A 19,483-nucleotide genomic window follows, 5' to 3' on the forward strand; every position below is an offset into this window, starting at 1 on the left:
CTCACAGACGGGGTTTAGATACTGATCTGCACATAACAGACGGGGTTTAGATACTGTTCTAACAGACGGGGTTTAGATACTGATCTGCACACGGTTCTAACAGACGGGGTTTAGATACTGATCTGCACATGGTTCTAACAGACAGGGTTTAGATACTGATCTGCACATGGTTCTAACAGACGGGGTTTAGATACTGATCTGCACACGGTTCTAACAGACGGGGTTTAGATACTGATCTGCACACGGTTCTAACAGACAGGGTTTAGATACTGATCTGCACAGTTCTAACAGACGGGGTTTAGATACTGATCTGCACACGGTTCTAACAGACGGGGTTTAGATACTGATCTGCACAGACGGGGTTTAGATACTGATCTAGGAGACGGGGTTTAGATACTGATCTGCACACGGTTCTAACAGACAGGGTTTAGATACTGATCTGCACACAGTTCTAACAGACGGGGTTTAGATACTGATCTGCACATGGTTCAAACAGACGGGGTTTAGATACTGATCTGCACACGGTTCTAGGAGACGGGATTTAGATACTGATCTACACAGTTCTAACAGACGGGGTTTAGATACTGATCTGCACACGGTTCTAGGAGACGGGATTTAGATACTGATCTGCACACGGTTCTAACAGACGGGGTTTAGATACTGATCTGCACACGGTTCTAGGAGACAGGGTTTAGATACTGATCTACACAGTTCTAACAGACGGGGTTTAGATACTGATCTGCACACTGTTCTAACAGACGGGGTTTAGATACTGATCTGCACACGGTTCTAACAGACGGGGTTTAGATACTGATCTGCACACGGTTCTAGGAGACAGGGTTTAGATACTGATCTGCACATGGTTCTAACAGACAGGATTTAGATACTGATCTGCACATGGTTCTAACAGACGGGGTTTAGATACTGATCTGCACACGGTTCTAGGAGACGGGGTTTAGATACTGATCTGCACATGGTTCTAACAGACAGGGTTTAGATACTGATCTGCACACGGTTCTAACAGACGGGGTTTAGATACTGATCTGCACACGGTTCTAACAGACGGGGTTTAGATACTGATCTGCACACTGTTCTAACAGACGGGGTTTAGATACTGATCTGCACACGGTTCTAGGAGACGGGGTTTAGATACTGATCTGCACATGGTTCTAACAGACGGGGTTTAGATAGTGATCTGCACATGGTTATAACAGACGGGGTTTAGATACTGATCTGCACACGGTTCTAGGAGACAGGGTTTAGATACTGATCTTCACATGGTTCTAACAGACGGGGTTTAGATACTGATCTGCACACGGTTCTAGGAGACAGGGTTTAGATACTGATCTGCACACGGTTCTAACAGACGGGGTTTAGATTCGATACCGACCTGCACACGGTTGTAGTAGACAGGGTTTAGATTCGATACCGACCTGGACACGGTTCTAGGAGACAGGGTTTAGACTTGATACCGACCTGCGTACGGTTCTAGGAGACACGGTTTAGACTCGATACCGACCTGCACACGGTTCTAGGAGACAGGGTTTAGATTCGATCTCCTGGCAGTGTGAGCCGCAGCTCCTCGTCCTCTCCTGCTGACCCACTCCGCACGTGATGCTGCACGACCCCCACGACGACCACCGAGTCGCGTCTGCTGTAGCTACAAACACAGATACACACATATTGGTACTATCTGTGGTTACAGGACACCACAACCACCTGGTCTCATCTACTGCAGCTACAAACACAGGTACACACATATTGGTACTATCTCTGGTTACAGGACACCACAACCACCTGGTCTCATCTACTGCAGCTACAAACACAGATACACACATATTGGTACTATCTCTGGTTACAGGACACCACAACCACCTGGTCTCATCTACTGCAGCTACAAACACAGATACACACATATTGGTACTATCTATGGTTACAGGACACCACAACCACCTGGTCTCATCTACTGCAGCTACAAACACAGATACACACATATTGGTACTATCTCTGGTTACAGGACACCACAACCACCTGGTCTCATCTACTGCAGCTACAAACACAGGTACACACATATTGGTACTATCTCTGGTTACAGGACACCACAACCACCTGGTCTCATCTACTGCAGCTACAAACACAGATACACACATATTGGTACTATCTCTGGTTACAGGACACCACAACCACCTGGTCTCATCTACTGCAGCTACAAACACAGATACACACATGTTGGTACTATCTCTGGTTACAGGACACCACAACCACCTGGTCTCATCTACTGAAGCTACAAACACAGATACACACATATTGGTACTATCTCTGGTTACAGGACACCACAACCACATAGTCTCATCAACTGCAGCTACAAACACAGAAAGTTAAAGTCTGTTTTGTTCAACGACACCACTGGAGCACATTGATTACTTAATCATCGGCTATGGGATGTCAAACATTTGGTTTGAATAGTAATTCTGACACGTAGCCATCAGTGGAAAACTACTACATTTGTCCTAATGCAGCAAGGTATCTTTTGCATGCACTTTCCCACAGACAGGAAAGCACATACCACGGCCTTTGACCAGTTGTGGTGCACTGGTTGTAACGAAAACAAAACCCTAATCAGCTGAATGGATCCACCGAGGTGGTTCGATCCTGCGACGCAAGCACCTCAGCGAACACTGAACCGACTGAGCTAAATCCAGCACCTACAAACACAGATACACGTGTATTACATCTGATACATACTAACACTGGATAGTCAGGTCCTGCATCTCCAAGAACACAGTTCGTGTGATCGTCCTGATCTTCTCAACACTAAACGCATATGAGAGAGAGAGAGAGAGAGAGAGAGAGAGAGAGAGAGAGAGAGAGAGAGAGAGAGAGAGAGAGAGAGAGAGAGAGAGAGAGAGAGAGAGAGAGAGAGAGAGAGAGAGAGAGAGTCAGACAGAGAGAACTAATGAAATATAAAGAAACGCATAGGTGATAGGGAAAGAAGAAAAGTGTTTGATTTTACTAAATATCGGGGTTTTTTGTACAATGTTGCTGAATGACCATGTTTGTTAATGTTCTTAGAATGGGACAGCATGCCCAAATGCACCCTAAAACAAATTTAACGCACGTTGTGGCACGTTGTGCGACAATTGCAGGAAATCGGCGTGAAAGATTGGGGTAGTGATGGGTATTTAAAGCTGCAATACTCGCAATGATTGCTCATTTCGATTTCAACGTAGACCAGTTACAAGATGCCAAGACTAAGTCTGCCGAATCGAAACACTGCAATCGCAGTCAGCAGTTGCACGCCACATGAACGTTCATCAGAGCACCATTTCACGTCTCTGGGACATGTACCAGCAGTTTCAATCAGCTGAAGACCGGCCCAGAAGTGGAAGACCTCGCATAACAACTGCAGCACAAGATCGCTGCATCCGGGTTCCGCATTTGTGTCACCGAACTGCCACAGCAACGAACACTGCTGGACGCATACCTGGTTTGAGAAGTGTGTCTGCACAAACCATTCGGAACCGACTTCGAGAAGCTGGTTTACGGGCTAGGAGACCGTATGTTGACCCCGTCCTGCGACGTCAGCATCGACATTTACGTGTTCGTTGGTGCACGAATGTACAGGGGTGGAACTTGGGAAACTGGCGCCGAGTGTGGTTCAGCGACGAGTCACGTTTCCTTCTACAGCGACGTGATGGACGACAACGTGTTTACAGACGCCGCAATGAACGTTTTGCCAACAACTGCGTCCCCCAAGTTGACAGATTCGGTGGAGGGAGTGTCATGATGTGGGGAGCCATCTCATACACCGGCAGAAGTGTACTTGTGTTCGTACAAGGCAACCTGACAGCTGTACGCTACCGGGATGAAATCCATCGCCGTCACATGCTTCCCATTTTGGATCGACTAAGAGAACTCTTTCAGCAGGACAATGCCAGGCCGCATACAGCACGTGTAACAATGGATTTCTTACAGAATGAGAACATTAATGTGCTGCCATGGCCATCAAGATCACCAGATCTCAACCCCATTGAACATCTATGAGACGAACTGGACAGACGTGTACTCCAGCGTGTCCCAGAGCCTCAGACGCAACTGTCACATGCACTGCAGGAAGAATGGGCTAGGATTCCACGTGCCCGGATTCAGAGACTCATTCAGTCTATGCCAAGGAGATGTCGCGCAGTGTTTGCTGCTGCTGGTGGCCACACAAGGTACTTATTTCAGCGCCCTCGTGCGATGCTATTTGGTGACGAAAATGCCTCCACTGCCGTCAGTCCATAGAAGAACATTGTCACATACGCATGTCAAAATTTACTGTGATACGATCATAAATAATGAAATCATGCCATTTTGTATTAAAGAGATAATTCCATGAATATTTCGCTTATGCGTTTCTTTTTTGACAGAGTATTGTTACACAACACAAAAGTTATTAAAGTAAATTAACGTCATTGATTACTGAAAATTCGCGATAACTATCCGTGGCCTCGTGGCCTAATGGATAAGGCGTCTGACTTCGAATCAGAAGATTGCGAGTTCGAATCTCGTCGGGGTCGTTATTTTTTCTCATATTTACAATTTATTGGTGGTCACGTCTTTGAAAGAAAGAAAGAAATGTTTTATTTAACGACGCACTCAACACATTTTATTTACGGTTATATGGCGTCAGACATATGGTTAAGGACCTCACAGATATTGAGAGAAAACCCCGCTGTCGCCACTTCATGGGCTACTCTTTTTCGATTAGCAGCAAGAGTTCTTTTATATGCACCATCCCACAGACAGCCCCGTAGTACATACTACGGCATTTGATATACCAGTCGTGGTGCACTGCCTGGAACGAGAAATAGCCCAATAGGCCCACCGACGGTGATCGATCCCAGATCGACCGTGCATCACGTCTTTGTGACCAGCGGTAATGAACTCTTTATTAATTAAATGAAACTTGTATATGTAATAACATTAACTCGTTAAATGAACACTGTTATGTGTGTGGAGAATTTTAAATTTGTAAACTGACCATGTTTTGTGAGTGTGGTGCTGATCTCTTTGTGACTGGTAGTACTGGACTCTGTGTGACCAGATGTGGCAGTTTGTCCAAGAGAAACGGGAGCCACGCCTACGACAGGAACTGACGTCAAGACACTGACCGTTGTCATTTCTGTGTCACTCACAGTTTTGTCATCGTGATCGCTTTGTGGTGTTCCTTTTTTCCAAGGCTTGATGACGTTTATAAACGATGGTTTCACCGTGTCTGCCGCCCGTGATGTTTTCTTTCGAACAACGTTGACGTCGTCGTTGTCTTGACGTGATGACGTAACACCTGCTGACGTCGACGTTTCCACAGCCGTCGAGATCTTTGCATTATTAAGTCTGTTCCTGTTTCGTATTCTTTTCCTTCTCCGTTTTCGTTTAATTTCCTGGTTTCTAGTTTTGAATCTGTTTCGTCTGTGATCATTGTGATAACCGCGAAGTACTGGTGTGGTGCTAGTTTGGCTGTCTGACCAGTTCGTGGCACTCAGCGGGTGTTCATCGGCTACCTGCAAAGAGATTCTAATAAGGACATTTACATATTACATACACATGATTAATACAGTCTGTTCATCGACAACATATAACTCGCATAATGAGGTAAACATAAAAGATCTCTCTCAATACTTCTGATTGAAATAAAATGCAATGTTGTACCCGTATATAGCGTGTATTAAACTTACGGGTGTGTAATATTAATGTTATTAAGCAGTACTCCAATACCCAGTTGGAATACCAGGTACAATGTATTTTTTATTTAATTAGTGTGTACCGTCAATAACGTGTCGTGTATCTACAAACACGTGTAGCATATAGGTGTGCAATGTGTGTGTGTGTGTGTATGTATGTGTGTCTGTATGTGTGTCTGTGTGTGTGTGTGTGTGTGTGTGTGTGTGTATCGGTGTGTGTGTGTGCATGTCTGTATGTGTGTGTGTGTTTCTCTGTGTGTGTGTATGTGTGTCTCTGTGTGTGTGTGTGTGTGTGTGTGTGTGTGTCTCTGTGTGTGTGTGTGTGTGTGTGTGTGTGTGTGTCTCTCTGTGTATGTGTGTGTGTGTGTGTGTGTGTGTGTGTGTGAACATGTATTTGAAAACATTTGCAGTATTGTGGATGATCACATTTATTTGTATACATTTATCCATATTTGCAGTGGTTCATGAGTACCTGCATGGGAGCAGTTACGACCTTGTTAAAACATCATTTAGAACTTGAATACGCTAATAATTTGTCATTCACATTTACAAAACAGACACATTTTATGTATTAGAACTACCAATAGTATCAAATTTGCAATAGATAATTACTTAGTATTTAATTAAGTCATATTTTTGTAGTTAGTGGTTATGATGTCTCCGGTAAAGCCGTGTTCTAACCGGCCGCGAGCGACGCGAGTGATTATTTTTTAAATGATTCATTTGAATCGCTGTATCCTAACCGCACGCGTGCGGCGCGACGGATTAATGTGACGCGTTGTACGTGTCCAGTTAGGATACGGCAACTGAAATAAATGCTTTCTAAAATAATCGCTCGCATCGTTCGCGGCCGGTAAACGGTTAAGCTTAAAGCTATGTGTCCATTAATGCAGCTGCGGCCCGGGTGCGTCCGATTGCGGTGCGGGCGCTTGCGTTTGTTGTATTTCCATTAATGCGGCTACTGACTGCGATTACTCCAGTAATGGCATTCAAGATGCAAACATTGCAACATCACTTATTATTCGAAATAGCTTATTATGATAGTCGCAACGTACAATTTGATACAGAAAAAGATTTTAAAAACAAAACATCAAACAACAAACAAACAAAAGGAAGCGCCATTGTTAAAAATGAGAACAAACAAGTATACCAGAACCATACAGGTCTATGCATTTTCATATGTTCATGTATCAGTAATATTTGTAATCGACTTCGGTAAATATTTCTGTACTTAGGAAATACGAATAGTTATTAGATCGACAAACCTTATTGAACATTTGTGTAACTTTTATCCGCCCGATATTAGAATATTCATCGGAAGTATGGGAGGAAGACATTAGTACAATTAGAAGACTCTAGATTAATCACGAGTTTGCCTAAATTTGCATCCATAAAGTCTTTGTACTACCAAACTGGATTAGCAACACTTACTTCCAGGCGTAAATTCAAAAAGCTGTGCACAATGTTTAAAATAATGAAAGGTATGGCAACTGATTTTATGTTACACAGTATCCCAAGAGTCCCTTACATGCTGAGAAATCGAAATAATATTTCTTTACAACTTTCCAGAACTAATTTACTTGAATCATCATTTATCCATTCGACAATAAAATTTTGGACCTATGAGCTGAAATTCGAAATTGTCAAAACACAATTTCATTTAAAAAAGAAATAAAACCCGATGTCCCATGCGTTGCACCATAATTATTCATTTGGTAATAGAAGGGGAAATGTATTGCATACCAAATTAAAACACGGATTTATATCGAGTTGGCATTAGCACTGATTCTTCGTGTAGTTGTGGATATAATTTCGAGAACAATTTTAATATTTTTCGGTGAATGCATTTTATATGAAAGGCAAAGTCGCACTCTGTAGAATTCATTTAAAAGATTTCAGCCAATAGATTTACAACAGGTTTTAAATGGTAAAAGTGCTCCAAGTGAAGAAAACAAAGAAATATTTGTTCATGTATACTACTCAAAAAAGAAACGCAAGTTTGAATTAGGTATGTTACGTTTATGATCTTCCATTGGATGTAGAAATACCATTAGAGAACTGACAATGTTGAAATTTGGCAACGACATCCACATTCACGTGAGCAATGACATGAAAAGGTCAGTTCAAATCAGTATCGGGTATGGCCACCAAATGTGTCGATCACTGCTTGGCACCGCCTGCCCATGGACATTACCAAAGTCTGCATAACACGTTGGGGTATTGCAGTCCACGTCTCTTGCAATGCCTGGACAAGCTCTTGAAGCGTCTGAGGCTGGTGTTGACGTAGTCTCAGCTGTCGGTCCAAGTGGTTCCATATGTGTTCGATGGGGTTCAAATATGGAGATCTAGAGGGACAAGGTAGTGTAACGACATTATTTCTTGGTAGGAATTCCATTGCTACTCTAGCCGTATGGGGTCGAGCATTGTCGTGTTGAAAAATGACGTTATTTGCTTTCACAAATGGAATCACATGTGAAGCTAAAATGTCGTCTTTGTACCTAATGCCATTTAAATTGCCTTGGATATGTACCAGGTCAGTCCTTTCATTAAAACAAATGGTCGCCCACACCATGACACTCCCACCGTCGAAGCGATCCGCTTCGTGGATGCAATTTTGTGCAAAACGTTCATTATGACGACGGTATACCCTTGCGCGTCCGTCGGCTCTGTGCAGCGTAAAACGTGATTCATCACTATAAGCTATCCTCCGCCATTGGTCCCTGTGCAATACTCAAAATCTACGACACCCTTGGAGTCTTAGGATACGATTACGTGGCGGCAAAACTACCCTTTGAGCGGGCCGTCTTGGACGTAAACCATCTTGTCTTAGGCGGTTCCTTACAGTGACTCTGGTCCGATATTCTTCGCAACCCTGGTATGGCTGCAGTGGTAGTGGCTGCTGTCAAGAACCTATCCCATAAATGGCGTAACCAGATGTAGTGATCTTGCGCAGCCGTCGTGACACGTGGTCTACCAGATCAGGGTCTATCACGGACATTTCCATTTTGGATAAATATCGCAAGATATTGTGGACAGGTGAACATTTAATAAACGTGCAACTGCTGAACGAGTCTCTCCTGCTTGCAATCTACCAACTGCAATGATTCGCTGGTTATTAGTAAGACGTGGCATGACTTACAGACAGAGCGTTTGACCAACAACGAACGCATAAATAAGGAAAACCCTACCACTTGAAGGCAACGTGCATCCGTGTTGCACGTGCATTTTGAGCACGATAAATTTGTGCACGGTTTGTGTACATAGGCCTCATGAACAAAAATGACATTATTTAAATCCTTGCGTTCTAATGTTGTTTGGCATGCATGGAATAATGTGCTATAATTTATTTCATTTTAAACATAAAGATGTAGTCGTACCATCAGAAATAAAAAGGTTGCGTTTCTTTTTTTGAGTAGTATACACAAGTATATAAATGAAACCCCTCTAAACCGGACACCCTCCGGACCAAATAAAATGTTCGGTTTAGAGAGGTTAAGTTCTGTACTGATTTTAAAAAAAGGATCATGAAAAATGGGGGAATTCAGGTTTACAGAGGGTACGGTTTTGAGAGGTTTCACATGTGTATATATATATATATATATATATATATATATATTCATTACGTAATCAGTGCGATGCCTTATTTCTGTTTTGTATTTTCTTTTAGCAAACCTGATGTTTAATTATCGAACACAGAGAATTCATTGCGTTTTTCTGTTTTTTCTCTGTTTCCTTTATTCTTTTTTCTTTCTTTCTCTTTTTCAATAATATTTATTTCTGTTCATATTTAAATGCAAAAATACATTACTGTTGTAACATGTATGTATGTGTGTATTAATGCCTAGTAAGTTGTGTAACCTGTGCCTAATCCATTTGTTCTTTTAAAAATCAATAAAATGTTTCAATCTATCTAACTAACTATCTAACTAACTAACTAACTATATATCTATCTATTTAACTATCTATCTATCTATCTATCTATCTAACTACCTATCTATCTATCTATATATATACGTATATACGTGTGTGTGTGTGTGTGTGTGTGTGTGTGTGTGTGTGTGTGTTATTGTAAATCTTCATGATGGGGATCATACACGCACTTTAAATTTGGTCTAGTACAAGTTCGATAAGTTTTTCAACATCAAGTGTTATTGGAAGTACACGAGACATAGTTGGATCCAGTGGTATCCTCTGTGCGAATCTTATACGGGCTAGCTGGAATCGCTCCATGATCCGATCGAAAAAAAATCGCATGCGTTCCCGCACGGGCACCGAGCGGAAATCGCATTAATGGAAAGACTTACTATAAAAACAATGTTGTGCGATATTTGACGCACCCGTACCCGGACCGCACCCGCACCGCAACCGCATTAATAGAAACAGTTTAAAGCTGCATCCTAACCGGCCGTGAGTGACGTATCCAATCGCCGTATCCTAATCGCACGCGTATGGCGCGACAGATAATTGTGTCGCGTCGCACGCGTGCGGTTAGGATGCGACAATTGAAAGCAATGATTTCTAAAATATTCGCTCGTCGCTCGCGGCCGGTTAGGATACAGCTTTACGGTTTCTTTCCTCGGCGATTATTAGCGAGATATCTAGAATGTGCACTATTCCACATTTTACATGTATCTGCGGGACACTCGACCCATTCCAGCATTATTCCCTAGTTTAAACACTGTCTGTGAGCCGGTGTTTGAACGTGGTATCTCTAGCCGTCGATAAACTGTTTTCTTGTATGTGTTATATTGTACCCTTAGTATATTTTTCATTCGACATTATAATTACAGATCGATCACCAACGGACGGAAATACAGACATTCCGGTAATGGATGCTGGGTGTCCAGTCGCCTACAATGACCACCACGTGATCCCCGTCCTGGTGTCAGGTGTGTGGTATGGTGTAGTGTGGTGTGGTGTGGTGTGGTGTGGGCTATCAAAGCCGTCTGCTAGTAGGGTGAGTGTATATCAAAGCGCGGCCGATCAGCGAGACAGATAGGGGAGGTCTTTGAAGACAGAACGAAATGAGGAAAAAAGTTTATCTAGACAAGTAAATGTTGGAAAAGAGACGAATTCGCCAAATTCCAGACACACGCGGCGGGTAAGATGCAGGTGTCTCTACCGACTGCCGCTTGGTGTGGCCGCCAACATCAAACGGTCTCAGCCACTCTTTGAAGTTTACAAATGTTCTTGCTTGGAACAAACAATCAAAGAGCAGACAAAACAATGCAAACCGATTTTCTCTTTTCTACGAGCAAAAAAAACCCCCACTTTAGAAAGAGATGGGGAGGGGAGTGTTCTTCGGGATTCTACGAGCAAAAAATACTTTATAAAGAGATGGGGAGGGGAGTGTTCTTCGGGATTCCGAATAGACAATAATAAACGACTTACCAGTTATTAAGTATATGTCAGGAGTAAACTAATCTTACAAAGTTTACCGAATGAAGATTATTTAACGAGGGACATAAACTTGAGTGGTAACTGATAATGAGTTTATTACTAATCTATTTATTACAACCAGCTTTCATCTCTTGTTATTTCTATTATTCATACATGTATACACGATATTCTGAGAGAGAGAGAGAGAGAGAGAGAGAGAGAGAGAGAGAGAGAGAGAGAGAGAGAGAGAGAGAGAGAGAGAGGGAGAGAGATCCCAGGTACGTTACATAATATGCAGTTCGGTTTGCCATGCTGGGAACAAATATTATCCATTTATAGCGAACGTATTATGTTGCGTATAGCTTTAGGTTGGCTCGTCGTAGAAAATAAAGAACAAAAGTTTTGTATATAATAAAAATATACTTGTACTGTGATTTTTCAATAAAATTTTATTTACTTTACCCAACTGAGTAATAAATTGTCTCTCGTTATGGCCGCTGTGATAATAAATATTTTTTCTTCATTTTACTCATTTTAAAAACCTTCGACTTTACGTCTCCGTTAGTAAATGTAATAAAATCAGGTGTTTTCGTCAACCCAAGTAGCTTTTTCTTTGACCAATTGAACTGGCATAAATCTTAACAGCGCAAAACAAACTGTAACGTATTCACAGTAACTGTGTCCACTGACTAACGCAACAAGCGAACAAAACAGGAACATGATGTAATAAATGACTGCTCCAATAGGCCTAGGTTTATCTCTCACGCATCACCAACGAACGGCCCTGACCCTACGACGCTATACGTAACGATAACGGCCGCGTAATATACTGACTGAACGAGAAGTTAAAGGAAGGGACAATTAAGGCATTTGGCCTGGTATGCATATTCAATGATATATAATGCACATTATTGCTTAATATCAACAAGTATAATCGTATAGTTAATTAATAAAACGGTTAAATGTGACGGCTATTATATATAACGGGCGCAGCCATTTTGTACCATCCCAGTGATTTTCATTTCAACTTATTTTCGTGCTTATATCCAATTAAGGTTCAAGCACGCTGTCCTGGGCACACACCTAAGCTATCTGGGCTGTCTGTCCAGGACAGTGGGTTAGTTGTTAGTTGGTTAGTGCTTAGTGAAAGAGAAGAGGGTGTAGTGGCCTTACACCTAACCGATGAGCCCTTAAGAACTCGCTCTGGTTTGGAGCCGGTACCGGGCTGCGAACCCTGTACCTACCAGCCTGTAGTTCGATGGCTTAACCACTGCGCATCCGAGGCCGGTCATCCCAGTGAATACGCCTCTGGCGAGCTGGTGGTTACGTAATACCTAACGTGTCACGTCAGGAATTAGTCTTCGAACTGAAGAAACAAAACATACCTGATTTTCGCGGATGCTTCGCAATGTTCTGTAATAATAGTAATCCCAGTAAACCAGCAACAATATATATTATTTTTCAATACAAAATAAACCACCATTATCAAAGTGTTGAAATAACTGTATTATGTTTTGTACATAAATTAACCCACGTACTGAAACAATAATCAGAGTCTTTTCTTGGTTAATTGGTCTTTTCTTTCCGTGGCCTGTTCCTGTGGTTCCTGATTGGCAGGTGCATATTTAGACGGTCCCCAGACACTGTGTCTAGACACACTAAAAAGACGTGCCTCTTCTATTAAGATCACAGGGTACTGTGTGATAACAGCACGGACACCCCTCAATAATAATGTTGAGAATTAAATACATCTGATTGCACGGGTCACGCACACTGACTTGCATGTGCATCACGTATTAATTAATACTATTTACCATCTACGTATATATATATATATATATATATATATGTATGTATGTATGTATGTATGTATGTATGTATGATATATGTATATATATATATATATATATATATATACATACATACATACATACATACATACATACATACATACGTATGTATGTATGTATGTATGTATGTATGTATGTATGTATGTATATGTATATATATATATATATAAATATAAATATATACATACATACATACATACATACATACATACATACATACATATATATATATATATATATATATATATATATATATATATATATATATATATATATATATATATATAGTGGTAAAACGCTCACTTAATGTGCGGTTGGCAGTGGTATGTGCTATCATATCTGTGGGATGGTGCATGTAAAAGATCCCTTGCTACTACATGTAGTTGACAACTGTAGCGGGTTTCCTCTCAATGAATGTGTCAAAATGGCTATATGTTTGACATCCAATAGCCGATGATTAATAAACAATCAATGTGCTCTAGTGGTGTCGTTAAACAAAAGAAACTTTATATATATACGAACATAAGCCATCTTTTCGCTATCTTTTCGCCATCAAAAGACAAATCCTCAACAAAGACATAACATACTCTTTTGCGACAAAATATTGCTTATTATGTGTTGTACATCCATATATTATGATGGAATACTACAGTACCTCATGGGGAAATAAAGGTGTGGAGTGTACTGCGTTGTCCTGTTTATAGGAATGCATTAATAAAAGTTAGTTTTCTGCCCGTAGCCCCGTTTTACAATAACATCTTTGCGCCAAAATAGCTTAAGGTGATTTTAGCGCTAAAATCGTGTTTTACAAAGATCACTTCGTGCTAAAACCAATTTGAATGCCTATGAACTACTTTAAGCACTTAAGTTGAAGCGCCGTCGGTCTGGCATCGATCCCCATCGGTGGGCCCATTGACTATTTCTCGTTCCAGCCAGTGCACCACGACTGGTATATCAAAGGCTGTGGTATGTGCTATCCTGTCTGTGGGAGAGTGCATATAAAAGATCTCTTACTGCATTAGGAACGATGTAGCGGGTTTCCTCTAATGACGAGTCAGAATTACCAAATGTTTGACATCCAATAGCCGATGATTGATTAATCAATGTGCTCTTGTGGTGGCGTTAAACAAAACAAACTTCTAAAAGTGATTTTAGCGCTAAGATCGTGTTTTACGTAGATAACTTGTCGCTAAAACCACTTTGAAGGTGATTTTAGCGCTAACATCGCTTCGTAAAACGACACGCACAGCGTTGAGAGCATGTGTGGCGACAGTGGATTTCCCTCTTCCTCTGCCTACACCAATTACAATGTGTAAAATATACCTCTGTCCTCGGTGTTTTAACAGTTTTCACAAACTTAGTTGGCTTGGATGTGTTTTCGTTTTTCCACGATTGTAAGATCGATAAGACGGCGAAACAAAGCACCGCGTGTACGTTTGCGCGATTTAGACGGCGATTTCCAGATTACAGTCCTGGGATAGAGACCTGTGAAGTCATTCCACGCTAGTAGTCTGGTATCAGCACCAGCAGTCAGTTCACACACATGTACAGGTCATTGTGTAGCTTAACGTTTACTGTCATTGTAGTTTTATGTAGCTTTAATAGTAGTTCTTAATAACGCTTCAGGAGAAACTTGCATCGAACAGCAGCGCAGGCGTAATCACTTGCATATTCCTACACTTACAACAAATTCACACATCACGCTTGTATAGTTTTAACATAAAATTATTATGTACAATTTGTTTCTTGGAAAGGTGTAGTTTACGTTAAAAATGTTAAATCTTTACGAAAACTAGATCAGAAATGCATGAAAGCATGAGATGACAGACCAATAGGCAGAACACCTCCTCCCTCACTTAAGGACGAAAATGTACGGTTGTTTGGTCCTACTCAATATAAAGATAAAAATCTGACTTGTGCCCTCCACTAGAGATTGTGTCATCTAATGCACCCACCCCTATATCGTTCCCACGCGCCTGGAGGTTTTCCGTTATTTATTGTGTACGAAGACAAAACAATGATGACATGATGTCCTGTCAGAAGTCTTACCTGTTTTGTCACGTTTTCGTTCTCTACAGAAGTACTTCCGTTTTGCTGGGACTGGGCGAGTCCTCGGTGAAGCGTGACGACCCAGGACAGATACACGACGAGTAAAACGAGGACAATCATCAGGCAGTTCTGTAGAACACACAGCGCGAGTCTCGAGCCTCTACTCCGGGCTGGAACCGTGGTCATGTAGAACCAATAGAGTAAATATTGAACTGTCACTCCGTCTTTGAATCTTGGTCATGTAGAACCAACATTGTAAATCAAGAACTGTCACTCCGTCTTTGAATCTTGGTCATGCAAATCTCGAGCCTTTCCTCCGTGCTGGAACCTTGGTCATGTAGAACCAATATAGCAAATATGGAACCGTAACACCATGCTTGAATATGTCATGTAGAACCAATATTGTATATCAAGAACCGTAACTCCGTCTATGAATCTGTGTCATGTAGAACCAATATTGTAAATTTCGAACTTTGTCATGTAGAACAAAGACGGTCAATTTCGACCCTTTACTCTTTTCTTGTACATGTGCCATGTAGAATCAATATATAAAATCTCGAACCTTTACTCGGTCCTTGAAATACTAGTAGTGGTAACATTTAGTTGTTCTTTTGCTACTCTATGTCGAATCCACATTTCACAAATAACTTTAGCAAGTGTTAAACTTTAAACGAATATTTGTCATTATTACTAATTGCTGAAACTGTCACCTGGACATTTTTAAGATTAGCTATCATATACTGGAGTGCTTGCATGAGAAATTATTTTGATATGCAAAAATAAAGTTAATTTTCCAATCAATGCATTACAACAATGTCTGAACTAATTCGGCCTTGTGTCGTTTTCTACATCATGGTTCGCATTTCTGGACATTTCAAGATCACACATCAGTAACACTTGAAACAAGCAATCCCTCACTAGACACAACCCGCCTAGTTACATGTATGTGTGTGTATTCCAAGATGAGTTAACAACGACGTCGCTGTATTTTACAACTCAACCACCAAACGCTCCGATTATAAATGTAATTGTCCGTGTTTATTGGTTATCATTTCGACCAATAAGAGCCACTCTCTCTTTCTTTTGGGAATCACATTATCCACTAATGTATTGGTCGGTTGCCATAATCAAGGAAAGAAAATGCATATATCACGACTCGCATTAATATTCCGGAAAACAAGACTCACAAGAAGAGGGTTTTTTTTCAGTTTTGCCTTTTCGCCTGTGATCTGTGGCTCTTTTGAAACCAATATCTCCATTGGACCTATTTTCTCACAAATCCGAAATCATCAATCTACGAGCTTTCTCGGTTTTTTGTTTGATGTTGGCACGCAGTTCTGCCTTTGATGTAACAGCCACCTCGGAATAATTGCAATCACTGAAAGAGTTCTCGAGCGATATCGGGTTTCCCAAGCACCGTTAATAACCGCGATCGCTTCACTCTCTCTGGCGGGATCAAAGGGAACTTTGACCGTCCACCACCCTTTGATTGTTCGACGCCGGCCAGGCCTCGGAGATAGGCGCCCCGGACTCATACAGCCGTCATTCACACGGTGGCCGTGTGACGTCATACGACTCCTACAAAGTCGAGCATCGTCAAAGTGTGCAACGCCATAGACGGCCGTACAGTGTATCAACTACAAACTACCACAACGTCACTGATTGGTCAATTAGCCTAGGTGCTACGAAAGAAAAGAGAAGGAATATTTGGTTAACGACATCTGAGCACATTTTAAAGTATGGCTGATTGGTGTCTACCATGATCATTTCCCAACTTGGTCTAGATGGCGAGAGAAGAAACTCGCTGATAGCCTATCACGTAGTGCCGAGTAGGCTAACAGCAAGGGGTATTTTATATACATATCCCCACAGACCGGAGCAAACATACCACTGCCACTGGTCGGGACAGGGCAAAAAGCTTGCTGTGCTCCTATGGGTATCTAATCTTGACCTATTGCAGTAATCATTATACACTAACCTTATGGTTACTAGTACCTCTCTGATTAGTAGCCTCTAGAACACTTTTTGTAGGATTTTTATTTAATAGTTATTCTGGGAAATATTGTAATCAGTATAAACTCATCCACCCTTACTAGGACTTTCACTTTTTTTTACTGCACACAGATAATGTTTTTCAGTGGTAACGTTCAATCCTGGATATTCTGTTAATATCAATAAGCCAGTTACATGAAATTCTTATGCCAAGTGTTCTAGAGTCTACCGAGCAGACAGGTGACCATTAAATACTTTTTCAGTGTGTGGTGATTACTGCAACGGCCGTAGCTAGGATTTTTTGGTGGAGGGGGGGGGGGGGGGGGGGCAACTGAGTAGTTAATAGTCTAAAACTCCTTAAACGGTTAAGAAGAGAATTTTCTGTAACTTTCTATAATGCTTTCCGGATCCCCCCCGCTAGCTACAGCCATACTGCAAGATGTCAGGATTGGGTACCCATAGGTTTTGGATGATGTACATTGATATAATAGAACTCTACTTGGTTTTCAGTTGAGCAAACAGGATCAGTGATGTTAACCTCTCCACACACACTGCAGACAGGATCAGTGATGTTAACCTCTCCACACACACTGCAGACAGGATCAGTGATGTTAACCTCTCCACACACACTGCAGACAGGATCAGTGATGTTAACCTCTCCACACACACTGCAGACAGGATCAGTGATGTTAACCTCTCCACACACACTGCAGACAGGATCAGTGATGTTAACCTCTCCACACACACTCTTGAAAGGATGTGTCTAGTGTTCTTTGCCACTGAATGACCCACCTATGTACGGTATGTGCAGAGCCTTTAGGTCTTGGTAATTTGGAAACAGGTTTTTTGTCTGTTTTTAGCACAATAATTTTAATGCAGTAATGTTATTAATATCTGTTAAAGACAACCAACCTAATGGAAATATTTTTCTGGAATTTTCTGGTATTTTAATTTTTAAGCGCGCGAACGCCCCTTTCAAAACAATACTTTAAAGCACGCGAAAAAGCCATTTTTAAAAATATAAAAAATAATTTAAACAGCGTCATATTTTGACATATTAAAAAAAAATTACAACCAAAGAGATACATAACAATAAAAAAAATTGTACTATTTATTGGAATGTTATGTATTCAATAATAAAAGTATAAATCAATCCACGTAAGTGGCAGAATTTTTCTACTTCCTTTTTAAGCATAGGCCTACTTTATGGCTTGTCTAGTAAAACATGCTAAATATATCAGTGTAAATAAAGTTACTATAGGCCTACCTAGTACAGCAATTAACAGCATTATCACACACACACACCAAACATCATCACCCTAAAAGCCCCACTTTATTAGCAAATAGTGTAGTACAGTTTCACTCCAACCTACAGATCAGTAATAAAGTGACAAACTTGGGACCAATGTTATTTTTATGTAGGTACATTTCCACTATTTCATCAGTGGGGACGAACTAAATTGTGGTAAACTGAATCGGGGACGAAACATCTGGTACCCACATTAAGACTGGCTATCGTTCTACATTTCTATTAGATTAGCATTTTTCGCGGCAAAATCTAACAGTTACATTTTTTATAGTTTAACTTACTTGAATAAAACAAGATCGGTAGGTATATTAATTAATTAATATTAATGTCATGAATGTGTCACAGATTACTGGTAGCCAAATAGTATTTAGTGAAATGTTGCACGTGAAAGCATACGAAAAGAATTTAAGAAGAGAATTGTGGATCGTTTTTTGTTTCGCACGATCGCAAGTGTTCTGTTATATGTTCAGGTTTTTACACACCGTGGCGAAGTTGCATGCATCGCCATAGAACCGATGTCTGCCCGTAGTAATTACTATATGATATTTGAAATATCTTTAAAATTAATACATAAACTATGTATAGCAAGTAAGACAAATTTCATACATGGCTTCAGTTTACTCGATTGTCAAAAACATTTTCATTGGTCGGCTATTGACAAATACAGCCAATAGACAAACGTCTTAGTAATAGCACGAAACAGTCAATAATACCAAGTTCAGGTTGAAATGGAGAATGCAGAATGATAAATTATTACCCATATGGGCTAAAATATACGGGGTAATATTTTTTCGATCTCTGCACAGTGTGCAGATTGCTTCTACAGCCACTGATTGGCTGGCTTAAAAATCACGACGTTTGGTTGCTTGCTTGCTATGGCCGGAAATTCACTTTCATTCATATGTTTCCATTCATGAGTCAGATTACACATACGTTATACGATGTACACAGATTTACAAAAAAAAATTGACTCATTTGTTTCGTAAACATGAAATGGTATATTTTCATAAACAGCGGCTTTAGTAATCTATAAAAATAATTATTTTCAAATGCAAATACAGTTGTATTATTTTGTACTGTAAACATTTGGCTGCAAAAAGAACGTCGTTAATGCTATGACGTCACTTACATTACGTCATGTAATGCGTGTAAGATTATATGACGTAATGGCTGATGGCTTT

At 40.8% G+C, this 19,483-nt stretch overlaps 1 protein-coding gene and 1 non-coding gene across 2 annotated transcripts in view; one reads left to right on the top strand and one right to left on the bottom strand.

The window, feature by feature from the left end:
- Positions 1-15,574, bottom strand: part of LOC121370217 — a 36,864-nt gene extending 21,290 nt beyond the window's left edge. The window contains exons 1-3 of the mRNA XM_041495338.1: positions 15,002-15,574; positions 5,024-5,543; positions 1,520-1,660 (exon numbers count right to left, since the gene is read on the bottom strand). Of these exons, the coding sequence (XP_041351272.1) occupies positions 1,520-1,660; positions 5,024-5,543; positions 15,002-15,187 (847 nt within the window). The 5' untranslated portion in view covers positions 15,188-15,574. The remainder of the gene's footprint in view (positions 1-1,519; positions 1,661-5,023; positions 5,544-15,001) is intronic.
- On the top strand, positions 4,487-4,559 carry Trnar-ucg. The gene has a single exon. It is a non-coding gene; the product is annotated as a tRNA-Arg (tRNA).
- Positions 15,575-19,483: the final 3,909 nt, after the last annotated feature.

This window comes from Gigantopelta aegis, chromosome 4 (genome assembly GCF_016097555.1).
Source record: "Gigantopelta aegis isolate Gae_Host chromosome 4, Gae_host_genome, whole genome shotgun sequence".
In the NCBI taxonomy this organism is placed as follows: Eukaryota; Metazoa; Mollusca; class Gastropoda; order Neomphalida; family Peltospiridae; genus Gigantopelta; species Gigantopelta aegis.